Source organism: Vulpes lagopus, chromosome 2, assembly GCF_018345385.1.
Source record: "Vulpes lagopus strain Blue_001 chromosome 2, ASM1834538v1, whole genome shotgun sequence".
Classification (NCBI taxonomy): Eukaryota; Metazoa; Chordata; class Mammalia; order Carnivora; family Canidae; genus Vulpes; species Vulpes lagopus.
Window position 1 is genome coordinate 164,725,736 of NC_054825.1, and position 13,359 is coordinate 164,739,094.

General features: G+C 39.3%; 1 protein-coding gene across 1 annotated transcript; it reads left to right on the top strand.

Moving 5' to 3' along the window:
* Positions 1-6,062: 6,062 nt before the first annotated feature.
* On the top strand, positions 6,063-9,250 carry BSPH1 (binder of sperm protein homolog 1). Its single transcript, XM_041734433.1, has 3 exons — positions 6,063-6,156; positions 8,627-8,758; positions 9,108-9,250. The coding sequence occupies exons 1-3, from the start codon at positions 6,063-6,065 to the stop codon at positions 9,248-9,250; spliced, it is 369 nt and encodes a 122-aa protein (XP_041590367.1).
* Positions 9,251-13,359: the final 4,109 nt, after the last annotated feature.

The window sequence follows — 13,359 nt, forward strand, 5'->3', positions numbered from 1 at the left end:
AGAGACAGGGGTGTTGGCTATAAAATCCCTGAGGATGAGCTGGTCAACCAGCAGTCCCTGAGGGGAGGAGCATGGCCCTGCATGTGGAGTTTCTATTGCTCTGGGTCTGTTGGCTTCACAGTGTGATTGGTCCTGAATATGAAGGTGAGTAGCAGTGACAGTGTCGGGGGTGGACATTTAAAAACCGAGTCTTGCACATCTCCTAACATATGTAATCAGACTTGAGATGCCATGGAGAGGGTAAGAGCCATCCTAATTTCACGTACCCTGAGAGAGAAAAATGTACTCTCTCTATTTTTCAAGTATTTCTAAGAGACATGAGCCACTGCTAGGCTTTAAAAAAGCAAAAAAAAAAAAAAAAAAAAAAAAAAAAGAATAAGAAGGTTTGACTAATAAAAATGAAAGAATAAGAATGCAGTTTGGAAAATCCTGATGAAAGAGTCGTGTTACCTGATAACTGTGTCTCTCTCACCCTACTATATTTTAAATGCCTTGTTTGAGTCTTTGAAAATGGAACTGAATTTTGGCAAGTCTGTTTTATTCCTTAACCAAAATCGAAGGGCCTTCAATGATTGTAAATGACAACACAAGAAGGGAGTTCATCACAGAGGCATTTCTTACATATTTGATGGGGATCGCACATAGCTGTGAAAACAATTTTTTTTGCAAAAATTTTGCAAAGCGATGGTGACCACTGCTTTCTTATCTGTTAGAATATTTGTTTTATGCTTATGTAAAAATAACGCTTTTGTCTCAGACGTTGATTCTTTCATGAGATATCACTTGTACGAACATAGAAAAGAAAATATAAATGCAAGAAGCTGGTTAAGATGTTCCTAAAATTTCTCCACTTTTAGTGCCTGGCCTCCTGAATTACTGATGTCGTATTTTCCCATGTGACACTATCTCAATGGTGCCCAGAGTCTTGGTGAATGAAGATTCCCCAGTCCGAGGCACGTTAGCTGGTCTTTGCATTTACTTGGTGCTAAGTGCACTTCTGAGTCTTTGCAGATGTTATTTATTCATGCTGTCCATCTCCACACACAAGTGTCTGCTTCCCAGAGGTTAAGATGGCCCCATTGTTGTCTCTGGGGGTTTCTTTTGAGCCACTGACATGCATACCACAAGTGCTGATGTTGGCCTTTGGCTACTGTCATAGTACAGGCATTAACTACCGAGTCCCCACAGCAACCCAGCCTACAGGCAATAAAATAGCCATCAAGAATAAGGGACATCCTCATCCTGGAGACAGAACTGAGAAGCATTGCATTTTAGCATTTTAGAAGCCATGAGATGGGAGGTTTGGATCCCGCCAGGCCCATGTGATGCAGAGATTATGTGGCAGGAGTACCTCCAATCATGAGTCCACTGGCTGGTGGGAAGACAGAGAGGAGACAGATGAGCCATGCGAGCTCAACCGCCGACATGCTTCGAGTGACACTAGAGATGCGACTGACCTGGCAAGGCTTCACAGAGGGCCCGGTTGAATGATCTCGTTTCAGGACTAGACATTTGCTGTGTACGAAATGTAATTTCTCCACGGTTACAAGCTATAGAGACACACTGAAGGATTACATGACAGTGGCCTCCCTTGCAAGGAGGACCATCCAGGCAGGCAGCCCCTGACATGCAGCGTGAACCCAAAGTTCTGGAGTTGTCACCTGGTGCCTGTGACCATTTCTGGGGGGATGAACTGCCCGTTGGCGGATAGCTAAATTTCAGCAAAGGCTTGTGCTAAAATATGAATCTTGCACTGCAAGAGCCTTTATTATTTTATGGAGTGGGGGTGGGGGAGTGAGGGGACTCAGTGGTCCCTACTATTGGAGAGCTGAGCACACCTTCCCAGCCATGGATCACCGCTATCCCACCTCCCTCCAGCAGGGGCTCCAAAGTCCAGCCCCCTCTTGGCCTCTCTGGCTCCAACCCAAGCTCCATCTGTGACCTCAGGCAAGGCTCTGAGTTCCCATACCCAGCACAGGAGAAGAATGATTCTTGCTGCCCCCACCCCCAGAGATGCTGGGAGGATGCCAGCCAGCATGGGTGAGGTTGTCATGTCATTATCACAGCTACCACCTGCGGGTATTAGAGAACCAGGATACAGGCTTGCATTTAGCAGCTAATAGTCACAGAGTGAGTCTGATTATTTGAGATACCTCAGCTGAAGTGGAATCATCCAATATCTGTTTCTCTGCATCCGGCTTATTTCACTTAGCCTGATGTCCTCCAGGCCCATCCATATTGTCGCCTATGGCAGGAGTTCCTTCTCTTTTAATGCAATTTAATTGTATTTATTTAATGAATTTATTTCTCTTCAATAAATTTCCAGGGCATGTATATACCACATTCTCCTTATCCATTCATGCGTGGATGGACATTTATGATGTTCCCACATCTTGGCTATTGAGATTAATACAGCAGTGAGCATGAGAGTACAGATATCTCTTCAAGATTCTAATTTCAATCCTTTTGGATAAATACCCAGAAGTGGGATTACTGGATCACATGGTAGTTCTATTTTTAATTTTTTGAGCAAACTCCGTACTGTTTTTTTCCACAGCAGCTGCACTGTTTTACATTCCGAGCAAGAGTGCTCTGTAATTCTTTGCTGTTATGGTTAGTTTAGGTTTTCTTTTTAAAGCATTTAACCCATTGTGTTATGGAAACATTCTCACATACTCAAAAGAATTGCCCATGCCTCGCCCCTGTGGATGGCAGACACAATTTCTGGTGTTAAGCTAAGTACTTGATATGCATAATACACATGTTTCTCATGACAATCCCATTAGGTAGGTACCATTATTGCCCTCGTTTTGTAGAGGAGAATTGGAGGCACAGAGGGGTTAAGTCATGGACCAAAAGTCACACAGCAGCCTAGGGATAAGTGAGTTAAAGATTCCGAGAAAGCTTATTTCTTGAGCCACATCTCTGTACTGTCAATTTATATTCTGAATGTGTCCTCCAACTGGAATCCTTCATACTTGTAAGTGTGAAAAAAGTAAGTCATTTCTAAATGCCTTCTTTATGTCGTATTTCCTACTCCCAGAAAAAAAAATCATATTTTGTACAGGTTGCCAGTTCAACATTTACAGGCCAAAACACACCCATTGAGATCCTGTCTCTCTTCCAATCTCAGAGAAGAACAGTTGAAGATCTGCGAACAATGGGCAGTTTATTATGTGATGCCTTAGTACTTTCTGTGAGATTTCTTGTAATTTCAATACTTGTGAGATACCAGAGTCTCCTAAACATGAATCCTGGAGCCAATTTTAGTGAATATAAGTTCTCTATTGTTTGTGAAAATCGACTGCAAACTTGAATGAGTTTTCCATCTCATCAAGGAGAAAATAATAATAATTATTATAAGGAGAGAAATCTTTTATCATTGCAATAAAATAGATACCATGAGATACGTGCTTGCCATGTGCCACCTATGGTGCAGAGCCCTGATGTATGATTTCATTTATTCCTCACAACAAACCTGTAACACGGAACTGCAAAGACTTTTTTTTTTATTCATTTGAGACACAGAGAGAGAGAGAGAGTACAAGCAGTGGAAAAGGCAGAGGAAGAGGAAGAAGCAGACTCCCCACTGAACTGGGAGCCCAAAGTGGGCCTCGATCCCAGGATCCCAAGATCATGACCGGAACCAAAGGCAGATGCTTAACCATCTGAGCCACCCAGATGCCCCAAGACCCTTTTATATCGGATGCTAAAAGCAATTTGATCTTATTTTAAAAGCGAAAGACAAATAAGTAAATGTTTCCTTCAGGTTGTGCCTTTCAGATAGTACTAAAAAGAAACAGAATAAAGCAAAAACAAAACAGAAAAGAATGCTGAAGTTGTAGAACACAGTTTCCCTACTATATTGTAGCTTATTTTGTAGGAAGTTATGGAAAAAGTAAGTCATTTGTTTTTGTCTACTGATTTTTGCTTTGTTTTGTTTTAGAGATCATTTTTATTGCTCCTGATCATTAACGCTATTTGGAAAATACAGAGATGTGTGTATGTGTGTGTGTGTGTGTGTGTGTGTGTGTGTGTGTGTGTTTTAAGATTTTGTTTTCAAGTAATATCGACCCTCAACATGGGGCTCAAAACTCCAACCCTGAGATCAAGAGTCGCATGTTTCATTGACTGAGCCAGCCAGGAGCTCCGGAAAGTGCAGTTAAAGCAAAAGGAAAAACAAAAAATCACCCACAATTATACCACTGAAAATAAGCACCACTGAAGTTTTGATGCATCCCCTTCAAAATATTATCCTTACTGGACTACAATTTAGTAAAATATTTTATTTTATTTTATTTTATTTTATTTTATTTTATTTATTTTATTTTATTTTAAAAGCTAAACCTAGTGAAATAAATATTTGCTAAAAATTGTAATGTCTTTGGGGGCACCTGACTGGCTCAGTCCATAGAGTATGCAACTCTTGATCTGCGGGTTTTAAGTTCAAGTCCCATGATGGGTATAGAGATTACTTTTTATTTATTTTTTATTTTTATTTTTTTTAGAGATTACTTTTTAAAAATAAAATAAGGCGGCCGGGGGGCTCAGCGGTTTAGCGCCGCCTTCAGCCCAAAGCGTGATCCTGGAGCCCTGGGATCGAATCCTACGTCAGGCTCCCTGCATGGAGCCTGCTTCTCCCTCTGCTTGTGTTTGTGCCTCTGTGTGTGTGTGTGTGTGTGTGTCATGAATAAGTAAATAAAATCTTAAAAAATAAAATAAAAATAGGGGTACCTAAGTGGCTTAGTCAGTTAAGCATCTGTCTGCCTTCTGCTCAGGTCATGATCCCAGGGCCTGGGATGGAATCCCATATCGGGGTCCCCGCTCAGCGGGGAGTCTGCTTCTCCCTCTCCCCCTTCCTGCCACTCTGCCTACTTGTGCTCTTTCTCTCTGTCAAGTAAATAAATAAAATCTTTAAAAATGAAATAAAATAAAATTGTGTCTTTCAGATGATGATCTACCAGCTGCAGGTAAGTTGATAAAAATTATTTTATTAGAATTTCTTTTTAAATTTGGCCATAAAATGTAAAGTTGTTCAGTAATATGCTTCTTTTCCTAGCAAGAAATTATATTTTTCATGAGAAACTACTATTTTATGTCCTTGTATATAACATAAAGTACAATCTATGTTAAAAGTAGTTAAGGAAAAAGAAAAAAGCAATTATAATATTACTGTCAATTTTACTGTTAATATTTCCGAGTGACCAAATGTATCATCCCATACAACTTCATAATGTGATTTTATTTTTTGCAAAAACAGAGTCTTATAGAACATAATGAAGTAAGAAAAAGCTTTTTGTCATCTAAAGAGGAAGTGCAAATGTTTTCATACTTATAGGACCATCTTTGTTAATGCCTGCAGTATTATAAAACTATATATTTTAGGGGCTCCTGGGCAGCTCAGTAGATTAAGCATCTGGCTTTTGATTTCAACTTAGGTTAGGATCTCAGCCTTGTGGGATCAAGCTCAGCATCAGTTTCTGGGCTCAGTGTGGAGTCTGCTTGTCCCTCTCCCCCTGCTTCTTCCCCCAGTCCTGCCCTCTCTCTCATATAAGTAAATAAATAAAATATTTTTCTAAAAAACTATATATTTGGGATGCCTGAATGGTCAGTGGTTGAGTGACTACCTGTGGCTCAGGCCTTGATCCTGGGGTCCTGGGATTGAGTCCCGCATCAGGCTCCCCACAAGGAGCCTGCTTCTTCCTCTGCCTATGTCTCTGCCTCTCTCTGTGTCTCTCATGAATAAATAAATAACCTTTAAAAAAGGGAATTAATCCATAAACCAGAGAAAATAAGATGTGCAATTATTGTATGATTGCATACTTTAAAACTCCCAGGAAAACTAATAAAGTTTACTAGCTTCAATAAGAGAATCTGGCTTAGTGGTTGGATACAAGATAGATATACAGTAGTTAATTGTTTTTCTCTATACTGGCAAGAACCCACTAGAGATGATAGAACACTTTGGGGTTAAATCAACAAGAAATGTTCAGGACTTAAATGAGTAAATGATAAAATCATATTGAAGAACATAAAGCAAGTTTTAAATAATAGATCATGCCATGTTCTCGGTTGGAAGACATAAGAATAGCAAGATAAATGTCAGCTTCAAATTTTCTTTTTCAGAAACTATAACTCACCTTCCAGAAATCAAAGGTAAGTTGATTAGAAACTTTTGATATTAAATAAATTTTCTTTTAATTGTGTAAAAATGGGGAGATCAGTGGGATTTTTCTTGATAAAATTACTTTTCTCTTTTCATAAAATTTGATAGGGCAGCCTGGGTGGCTCAGCGGTTTAGTGCCTGACTTCAGCCCAGGGCATGATCCTGGAGACCCAGGATGGAGTCCCACATCGGGCTCCCTGCATGGAGCCTGCTTCTCCCTCTGCCTATGTCTCTGCCTCTGTCTCTCTCATGAATAAATAAATAAAATCTGTTAAAAAATTGATAAAAGTAAATGAGAAATTTAGAGAGAAGAAATATGAGAAATAGAGTTACCCTGACCTTTACTGGCACTTCGCTGGCACTACTTTTCAATTTCAGCCAATATAACAGAAAATACCTGATTTTAAAATTCACATAGGAAAAATGTCCAATAGTAATTAGGAATATTACAAACAAAAGTGTTCTGGAGAAACACCTTGTATTATCAGATATTTAAACAAATCACAATAGTAATAACAAATAGCATGGTATCAGCCAAAAATGCATCAAATAATAATAAGTAATTTTTTTCTGATGCTTGCTGGCTTCAGACCCTGCTCATTTTACTCTGCATCATCTATTTTAAAGCAAGACCGGAACAATCTGTTTTAAAGGTAAACATCTGGGATCCTTGGGTGGTTCAGCAGTTTAGTGCCTGTCTTTGGCCCAGGGCGTGATACTGGGGTCCCGGGATCAAGTCCCACATCGGGCTCTCTGCATGGAGCCTGCTTCTCCCTCTGCCTGTGTCTCTGCCTCTCTCTCTCTCTCTCTGTCTATCATAAATAAATAAAAATAAATCTTTAAAAAAATAAAATAAAAATAAAGGTAAACATTTTCAAATTGTGCAAAAGCATTTGAAATTTCATGGTGATGAAAATCCAGGTAAAAGAGCACATTGGTAGGAAAGATGAATTGCCATTGTCTTCTGAGAAAACAATACCCAGCAATGTTAACAGTTCATGTGTGCTTTAACCTAATAATCATGCTTTTGGGATTTCATTCTATAGAAATAAATGGTTTAGTACATAAGGATTTACATACATGGAAAGTGGCTTCAGCTTTATATACAGAAGGAAAATAATCTGAATAAGGGAAATATTGAATAAATTTAGCAAAACCCATATCACAGAATATGAATTTGCATTAGAAAGGAGTGAGAGCTCCAAAGGTTAAAAGCATACATTGGATAAATTTTCTGGCCTAAGTGGGTAGATGAGATGTCATTCACTGAGTAAGAATATAAGTGAAAGAGAAAGATGATGAATTCAAAAATTCAAAACTTGGGATCCCTGGGTGGCGCAGCGGTTTAATGCCTGCCTTTGGCCCAGGGCGCGATCCTGGAGACCCGGGATCGAATCCCACATCAGCCTCCCAGTGCATGGAACCTGTTTCTCCCTCTGCCTGTGTCTCTGCTTCTCTCTCTCTTGTGTGACTATCATAAATAAATAAATAAATAATAGGAAAACATTAAAAAAAAAAAGATTTGTAGATTAAAAAAAACAAAAATTCGGGATCCCTGGGTGGTGCAGCGGTTTGGCGCCTGCCTTTGGCCCAGGGCGTGATCCTGGAGACCTGGGATCGAGTCCCGCGTCGGGCTCCCGGTGCATGGAGCCTGCTTCTCCCTCTGCCTGTGTCTCTGCCTCTCTCTCTCTCTGTGACTATCATAAATAAATAAAAATTAAAAAAAAATAAAATACCTTTAAAAAAAAAAAAACAAAAATTCAAAACTAGTAGATTAAAAAAAAACAAAAATTCAAAACTAGAGAAAGTTCTGAATGCTATTTTAAATGAAGGCCAGGAGGGCAAAAAAAAAAAAAAAGATACGTTGGAAAGGATTTTTGTGATATGCTAAGTTAGAAACAAGTTATCGATATAAAGTATGATTCATTTCAGGAGGTAGCAAAAAATCTGTGCATGTATGCCCCTACATGTATAAAATATACAGTTATATGTATATTGTATGGATATATGAATATGTATATATAATGTCCAGGTGTGCATGGAGAAAACTGTGGATAGATACAAACCAAGCTATATACAGTGTGTGTGTGTGTGTGTGTGTGTGTGTGTGTGTGTGTGTGTGTAAGAAGATAAAGAAAAGAAATGAAGGGGAAATTGCTTAAGAAGTCTCACATTTATGTTTCTAAGCTTAGGATAGGTTTCTGGAACTGGGGCCAAATGCTAAGCAAAATATCAAGAGTGCTTATACCATGCAAAAAAGTGCGACATAGAGAAGGGTTGAAAATAAGAAATCTTTATTAGTAGAGGTCCAACAGCTCTGCAGTCATGTGACCCAATAATGTTGAACAGAACCCCAGACCCTGGCTCTCATTTCTGGGCAACCAGGTGGGGGCAAAAGTAACTTTGTAACATCTCAACTAACACTCCCAGAGAAGGACCAAGCATTTTTGTTTTCTCTAGATGGCAAGTGTTTCTTTCCATTCTACTATAGAAATGAAGTGTTCTATGACTGCATGAAGTTAAAGACAAAACATAAGTGGTGCTCCCTAAATGAGACTTACCAAGGATATTGGAAATATTGCTCTGAAGAAGGTGAGTGTCTTGCCTTGAACACCTCAGGGTGATTGATTGGTGATCTTTGTCACCAGGGCTGTGTGGTTCAATGAGACCTGCCTACAAGAGGGCTCTAAAAAGGAAATCCACAGTCAATTAAATTGTGAAAATGAGGTTTGTGCAGGTCTCGGACAGTACGAAAATCACATTGCTCCAAAGACGTATTATGAGAGCTTCAACCACGGGACCTTGAAAAGAAAACATTTAGCTAAACCTCAATTCCACCCCAATATTGCTGAGTAGATGGGGCTGAGTGTGTGCATGAGAGAGAGGGCAAAGAGGAGGTACAAAATAGATTTCCTATTCTGATTGTCTCTCTTCTCTGTAGACTTTGCAAAATGTGTGTTTCCCTTCTGGTACAGACACATGATCTACCGGGACTGTACTGAAGATGGGGACGCGTTTGGGAAAAAATGGTGTTCGCTGACCCAGCATTATAACAAGGACAAGATTTGGAAATATTGTGACTGATGGTGAGGTTTTCTGGGAGGGGCATGTAAAGATCTAATTGTTCTCATGGGAAATTCAGTTTCTTTTGTGAAGTAATCTCCAGTTTCTTTTATGAAAGGAGAAAGTAGGACCCTCTTTATAAGGTTTTATTTTCTGAGATATGAGTTGAAGGTGATTTGGCTGTAAATAACTTTGGGTTTTGGCCATTGATTATGGATGATGAGGTTTTGATATGGAAACCTATATTCTAGCCTCAGCACTTATACCTGCTAACTGGGTAAAATTAGGCCCTTAAAAAAAATTCTTTGGACTTTGGGTAATAATGAGGTGTCAGTATAGGTCCTTTGATTATATCCAATGTCCCACTCTGTTAGGGGGTGGTGTTGGTTTGAGCAGGAGGCTCGACCTGTGTGGTACCTGTGTGGGGGTGGAGGGATTTAGGAACTCTGTGTCTTCTGCTCAATTTTTCTATAACCTAAAACTGATCTAAAAAAGTAAAGTCTATTAATATAGAATTAAAAAAAAAACAAACAAAAAGATTGATAACCGAGATAGGAAAATAGGTGTTGACAAGATGAAGTGACAAAATGAGGCTCAAAGCAGTTTAGGGGGGAACCGCATGGACCCAGGTGACAAGATGAAGAGAGTTGGTGCCATGGTACAGCATGTGCCAGTTTACCCCAAGGGGTGGGACATAGTTTTCTGGAACCATCCACATCTCCTTGGTTACAGTTTATTGAACACTTGGGACAGACACTATGCTGTGTGCTTTATTCACATCATTATTAATCTTACCACGACCTAAGAGGTAAATATGAATGTCACCATTTTCAGAAACTATGAGTCAAGTGGGTTAACTAATTTACCAGGTCCCATGGCCATGACTTTGAGTATAGAAAAAGGTAATAAGATAAAAAAATAAAACATAATGTATCATGTGACCCAGGAATTCCACCCCTGGGGATGGATATTCCCAAACGAATTTAAAGTAGGGACTTGAACAAATATTTCTATGCTGATATTCCTTTCAGCATTAGTCCAGTGGCCAATAAGGGGAAGCAACCAAGTGTCCATCAACAGATGAGCGGATGAACAAAATGCGGTGTATCTTGATGGTGGAATATTATTCAGCCATAAAAAAGTAATTAAATTGATACATTTCACAACATGGATGAATCCTGAAAACATTATACTAAGTGAAATAAGCCAGATACAAAGAAAAAAAATGCTGTGTGGTTCCATTGATATGAAATATATAGAAGAGGCAAGCTCATAGAGACAGGAAGTAGGTAAGATGTTACCAAGGTCTGGCAGGAGGGAGGAACTGGGGAGTCACTGCATAATGGGTACCGGTTCTATTTGGGGTGATATAAAGCTTTGGAAATAGATTAGTAATCATGGTTGCACAACACTGTGCATAGAAGTAATGCCACTGAATTTAACAATAGTGAAAGTAGCAAATTTTATTGTGTGTATATATCTCTCCATGATTTTTAAAAATTAATAGTGTAAAAAAAGATACTAAGATTTATAAAATTTAATTCTATCCTGGGATGCAGAAAATAGACCTGTCAGAAGATGGTGTATCTCAACCATGGGCAGGTGCTCATACATTTATTACTCATCCTCTCCCAAAGCAAGAGTCTCCTTTACTTGTTTTTCATGAACTTGCCTGAATATTAACACTATATGGCTTCTCGTTGGCTGCACCAAAGCAAACATTGTATATCTTGAAAGATTCCCTTATTCCTCCCAGACCATTCTTTCATATGACTTATTGTTCCTATTGGCAGTCTTCTGACAACTGCAAATACACACAAAATGCCCCACCTAGGAGTAGCCTTTGCCCTGAAATAATTAATGGCCTCTGAGCTGACTTTCTGATTTCCATGAAATGGCCCTTTGCAATGACTGTCATTTCACTTAGGGCCACCCACCTGTGGTTGAAGATCCATAGAATCTTCCCTTCCCCCTTCCATCCTGCCCCTAACACAAACAAGAGATCTCAGGAGAGAAAAGATTATTTTATTTATTATGAACCTATTATATGCTAGTCAGTGTAACTATTAGATTCCATACAAAGTTTCCCCAAATCCTCATAACAAGCTTGCAAATTTGCCTTACTTTATTCTTCCCTTTATGGAAGAAGAAATCAAGGCTTAACAGAAATCAAATTAAATAACTTGCCCAAAGCCCTAGAGCTCACAGTAGGAAGGATGGTGAGGGTCCACTGTGTCTTTACCCTTTGTCTTCCCTGCCTCTTCCAGGGTATCTGGAAGCAGTGCTCCTGTTCCCTTCATCTGGTTTGTCATTCTTCATCATTGTCCCTCATAAGGAAAATAGATGTGCTTAAATTTAAAAAACAACAACAGTTCTTGATTAATTTTCAGATCCTTGCCTGTTCGGATACTTCTTTATAATAGGTCTGCCTGCTTTTTGCAGGCTTTTTAGGAGACATTTAGGAGATAAGCTCATGAATTTTTTTCTTTTATCTATTCCTATGTAAGCATACAGGATCCTAAGAAAATATTAAAATCTTTCCATAGCTGCAATTTGCCTCTAATGGTCAAACGAATCACCCAGATATTCCTTATTTAGTGTGCCATGAAAGGCAGCCAGTTGCTTTTTCAACAATTTCCTGGATTGGCTAATGCAAATCTACATTAAACCTAGATCCATTATCCCCAGCTGCATTTAGGCTTTAAAAAGCCCGAAACAGATAATTGTATCAAAAGCCTACATAACTCTTGGGATATGTAAAATATTTAAAAACCTTCACCCTCAAATTCATCCATACCGAGTTAGAAAACATCTTTAGGAGAGTTTTTTTTAAGCTGTGGGGTCACTGTTATCGATTCAGTGGGGCTTAAATTAAAAATACTGGGGTGCCTGGGTGGCTCAGTCGGTTAAGCGTCTGCCTTCATCTCCTCAGCTGCAGAGGAAATACTGACCTGTGAAGCATCAAAGCTCCTGACTCCTGATTTTCTGCGTCGTGATCCCGGGGTCCTGGGAGAGAGTGCCACATCTGGGATCCCTGCTTAGCAGGAACCTGCTCCCCTGCTTGTGCTCTCTCATGCTCTTTCTCTCAAATAAATAAATAAAATCTTTTTAAATTAATTAATTAATTTAAAATGCTGTAGAATTGGAGGGGAAGTCACAGAGTATAGCATGTGTATCCAATGTACTATTTCTAATATTTTATGCTGATTTTATACATAGATATAGATGCCTATACACACATAGTACGTGGATAGGTCACGGGAATGTGATGTGCAGCATGGTGACTATAGTTGATGGTGTTGTAGTGCATTTTTGAAGGTTGCTAAAAGAGTGAATCTTCAAAGTTCTCATCACAAGAAAAAAAAATTTTTGTCAATTTCTATGGCAATGAACAAATGTCAAATCATTACATTTCACACCTGAAACTAATGCAGTGGTGCAAGTCAATATAATTCAATAAAAAATGCACATACATATGCGCCAAATCATATTTTCAAATGTATCATGGCGCCCCCTAAAAATTTTGGAAGCACTGTCTTTGTGAACCCAGAAGACTCATTGTAATCTTTTATGAGAAATAAGAAATCTAAAAAAGAATGTTTTTGACTTATCTTTCTAGTCTTTGAATACTGGCAGAAAGGACTTTGAAATGGGCTTACTGGTCTCAGGAGAGCTGTGGGACAGGCTGTGACCAAGCCCAGGTGGTAGCAATTAATCCTTAAACTTTAAAGTGGTCATGGTTACCATACCAGGCACCAGGGATTACTAATCAGATCCTAGGGAAGGGTTGACCAGAGAGACATCCAGTGGTGACAAATGGATCACAGGTTTTTCAGAAAGAAAATCAACTGAACGCTTGCTGTTCATTACATGGAAGAGCCAAAGAGCCAGCCTTCTACCAAATTTCCAGGCATCAATCAGTTCACAGAGTTGACCCCCCTTGAACAATTAGGAGGCTGGACAACCGTGAAGCCATACACTGCTGTAATGCCACAGGTAGACGCTTTCAGCCTTCTTGGTAGACTTCCCTAATGGGGCACAGTGTTTAGTGTCCAGGACCGAGGGAAATATATAAACCTTCCAGGGTCTCCTGAATACTGGTTTTCAGTGAAGATTAATTTTCAAGGACT

Excerpts from the sequence above, each read along its gene's own strand:
- BSPH1 (XM_041734433.1), top strand. The coding sequence starts at position 6,063 with ATGTTCTCGGTTGGAAGACATAAGAATAGCAAGATAAATGTCAGCTTC. Across the intron at positions 6,157-8,626 it reads TCACCTTCCAGAAATCAAAG|ATGGCAAGTGTTTCTTTCCA; the intron begins GTAAGTTGATTA and ends TGTTTTCTCTAG. Across the intron at positions 8,759-9,107 it reads GAAATATTGCTCTGAAGAAG|ACTTTGCAAAATGTGTGTTT; the intron begins GTGAGTGTCTTG and ends TCTTCTCTGTAG.